Consider the following 3,721-nt stretch of genomic DNA (forward strand, 5'->3'; position numbering starts at 1 on the left):
GAGATAACGTGTGAGAGCATTAGGGAGATGTGTCGAAGCTTGTTACTCAAGCTAAATGAGGTAATTTTTAGCAGGGTGACGTGCTCATCTTTAAACCTTTGTGTTTTTAAATCCTGCGTGTGTCTGGTCTCTTCACACAAAAGTGTATTTTGCTTGTTTCTTCTCGTCGTCTTCAGGCTGAAGCCTTATGTAGGTCAGGCTTGGCTTAAGCAGATTTCCTGAACCTGCGTCAGCTTAAGCTGAAGGAATTTTAATAAACCCTCCCTTGTAGGCGTGGGCCTAAATGAGACTAGCCTAGTTAAGCCTGATCTTTTTCTGTTTGTGAAAAGGAGCTGAGCAGAGCTTGGGACTGCATGGTGGCTTCAGAGACGGCTTCCTTAATTCAAAGCTAACAATGGTGGGGAAGGCCAGATCTTCTAATTTTACCTTATCTGAAAAGCTCGATTTGCTAAAACTCGTCAAGCCGTACGTTAAAATTCTCGAGGAACATACCAATAAGCATTCTGTAATAGTGGAAAAAAACAAATGCTGGGATATCATAGCCGATAACTACAATGCCATCGGAGTAGATCGCCCTCCTCGCACTGCACAGGGCCTGCGCACGCTGTACAAGAGGCTCAAAGAATATGCCAAACAGGAGCTGTTGCAGCAAAAGGAGACCTACTCAGATTGTAAAAGCAGCATTTCCGAGCCAACCAAGAAAGTTGTGGAGATGATTCCACAGATTTCCAATGTGTGTTTAAGAGACAGGAGCGCTGCTCAAAGGTGAGACTATTCTTCTTTATTTTGTTGCTGAATGGAAATGATGGCGCCTCCTATCTACTGTGTAACGCTTTGCTTGTGGGCAGGCTCCTGGAAGGAATGTCCCCAGACGGGGAACAATGGCAAAATAAGATTGCTTTTGTTTCATGGGAAGCTTTATGGTGACTTAGCACTGCATTAAATTTTTTTTTTCTTCCAGCTGTCTTTCAAAGCCTGTTTCAGAGTCTTTGTCACACTCTGGAAAGTGAGGGTTAAGAGGGAATCAAAGAGAAATTGTAGCTCCAGCCTCTACCCCTCCCCTGCCTTTTAATAGGCAGATTATTCAAACACTGGAAAAGTGATGGCTATTCTCCTCCATTTAAGGTAATACTGCAGTCATTTTGCAACATATGGAACTATTACCAGTTTATATACGATTTTTAATAAAGTTAGTTCACAGAGCTGAGAAACCTTTCTCGTACACCTTTTTTGTCTCATTTACTCTGACGTTTGCATGTTATGTTTTAACTGATCCAATCCTTTAAAAAACAAGTGGACTCCCCACACCACAATGCCTTTGTGAGGGCAGATGTCTTTGAAATTATACTTTCCTTGCGCTGACGGTGGCTCCCTGAAACTGGAGCAAAGCTAATTGCAGTCTAAACTCCAAGCAGTTCTGTATTGGTAGTTCAAATACAGAGAGAAACTTTTCTTTTTTTGTAAGGTTGGGATTTTTTTTTACTGCTCAGGAAAAGTGAGACACACTGTCTAGATTTGAGCCAGACATAATACAGGCAGGCAGCACGCAGGCTTTCTCCCACAGCTGGCTAATGCCCCTCATACCTGACTTGCAACACTCTGATGGTTCTGTATTGGTCCTTGAGGGATCAAAAAATGCCTGGGTCGAGTTTTGGTTCCTCCACATATAAAAACTAAGGTAGGGAGGAGGAGAAAATAAGTCAAATAATTCCCCATCAACCTTGAGAAAGCTCTGATTTTCCTTATTTTCCCAAGCAGATTACTGGGCAGCGAACTTTCTGTATTTTAATCAGATACACTGGTAGTTGGTGCAGCAGTGTAACACTCCAAGAAAAGCTGGCATGCGCACACAGGCTGAATGGGATTCATGGTGCCACTGGTTGAACTGAATGGTAACAATTGTCTAACTCCCAACATGCCAGATGCTCTAAAAATATGCTGCTGTGGGTCCTTTGCGTAAAGAAGTCTGAAGCAAGTGGGCTGTGCTGCTGCTTTTGGTGAATGCCCCTGGAGGAACCGTTCCAAAGAATTCTCTGGAACAAAACGAGGCTTTTAATTGCGCTAATAAAGGTTGCAGTGTCTTGACCTCCAAGTTTTGTAAGGAGGGGGGGGGAAAAAATTAGTGTGAGAACTTTGGTTTGTAGATCGGCTTATAAAAAGTGCTGGCACTTTTCGTGAATGATTAAGAGCTACTGATCTCCATAGTTTGTCTTTTATAATTTAAAACATTTTTTTGCAGTCCCTCATGGGTCTGGGAGCATCGACGTGATTACTGCTTACCCAAAATGGTTGTTCCCAGGAGCAGCTGAAAGAAAGGAATATAATTTAAAAGATTTTTTTTTTTTCCCCCTGCCCAGCTACATCATTATTTGATCGTTCTAATTTTAACTCTGAGTTGTGTTTTACCCTAATTTTTCAAACCCTTGTATTGGGTTTTAACTCACCAGGATATGGCTTAGGTTTTGGAGGAGGGAAATAAAATCTAGAAGGAATCCAAATTCTTAATCGCACCTTTAAGCATTTTGTAGCTCGCTGTGATTAAACAAAACGTGGTGAATCACGAGTGCCTGCAGGGTCATAAACACCATCCCCCACTTGTGGTAACTGTTGTTTGTCTTTCTTTCAGTCAAGTCGTCAGAAGCATTAGTAACCATACGGGCAGCTCTTTTGTTTCTCAATTCCTTCTTTCTCTTTGCTGTCTAATTGTTTTCCTCTTAACGAGACTGGCTCTAAGGAGGGAAAAAAAAAAAAGCCTCGTCAGAGTTACCTGAAGATTTGGTGATTTTCTAGTTCTGTGTGGATAACACTTCAAGACGTGGATTTTTCACTGTTTGGAGGCTGTAGTCTATGTTAAGACTAAATCTCACCTATCTTTCTTCTCTTTAACTTCTCTGACTCTGCTCGCTCTCTGTTCCCTTTTGTCAGAATGACCTGCTTCTCCTGCTGGTTGTTTCCACTTTTCTCAGGCTAGAAGCTGGCCAGGAGCCAGCAAATAAGAAGGAGGGAAGCTGTGGTTGTGAAGAGGGGGAAACTCAGAATTACAGTCAGCGCTGGGGAAAACACGTGAAAATTTGTGTGCAGGATAATGTGAGAAAGAGACATACAGGAAGAGGTGAAGCTTTGACAGGAGGAGGAGGGAGTAGGGTGATATAACTCCATGGGCAGCTCAGGTAACAGTCAACAGAATTAAGATTAACCTGGTGTTTTCTTTGGGGAATAAATGAAAGGTCTGTTTTCAATAACTGCTTCAGATGGGCCTTTTTTAAAAAAAAACCCTTTAGTTAAAATGGTTTGGGTGGTTGACAGGATTCATTTTTGGAAAATATATTGCTCAGACCCTGTTGAACATTTTTACAATTGAGTATTGAGAAGCTTTCATGCTTTTCTTCTAGAAACTGCTCCTTCTTGTTAATGGGTGGCATGCTAGATCAGGGTCCTTTGGAAACTGCAGTCACGACTGCTTATTTCTTTTAAATCAAGAGTTTTGAAGAGCATGGGAGATGCTGAGGAGATGATTGTGCCACCTGATCAGGGAGTTAATGCTTTTACGTGAGAAGTAGGATGTACAGATGGAATTTCCCCTTCTGGGAATTTGAACCCACACCTGTTGCTAACAAGGACAGTGTTTTAATAATCCCATAGCGTTTCTCAATTTGTCGATTGTGGGGCCCACAAGGAGTTTCAAAAGTGTAAACAAACACCTCCCACCACCTCCCCACCC

At 42.1% G+C, this 3,721-nt stretch overlaps 1 protein-coding gene across 1 annotated transcript in view; it reads left to right on the forward strand.

Annotated features, from left to right (window-relative positions):
* The first annotated feature begins 330 nt into the window (after nt 1-330).
* The window catches only part of FSBP (fibrinogen silencer binding protein), a 5,306-nt gene continuing 1,915 nt past the window's right edge, over nt 331-3,721 (forward strand). Inside the window, exon 1 of the mRNA XM_010160774.1 lies at nt 331-765. Coding sequence (XP_010159076.1) covers nt 395-765 — 371 coding nt within the window. The 5' untranslated portion in view covers nt 331-394. The remainder of the gene's footprint in view (nt 766-3,721) is intronic.

This window comes from Eurypyga helias, unplaced genomic scaffold (assembly GCF_000690775.1).
Source record: "Eurypyga helias isolate BGI_N326 unplaced genomic scaffold, ASM69077v1 scaffold22390, whole genome shotgun sequence".
NCBI classification, from domain to species: Eukaryota; Metazoa; Chordata; class Aves; order Eurypygiformes; family Eurypygidae; genus Eurypyga; species Eurypyga helias.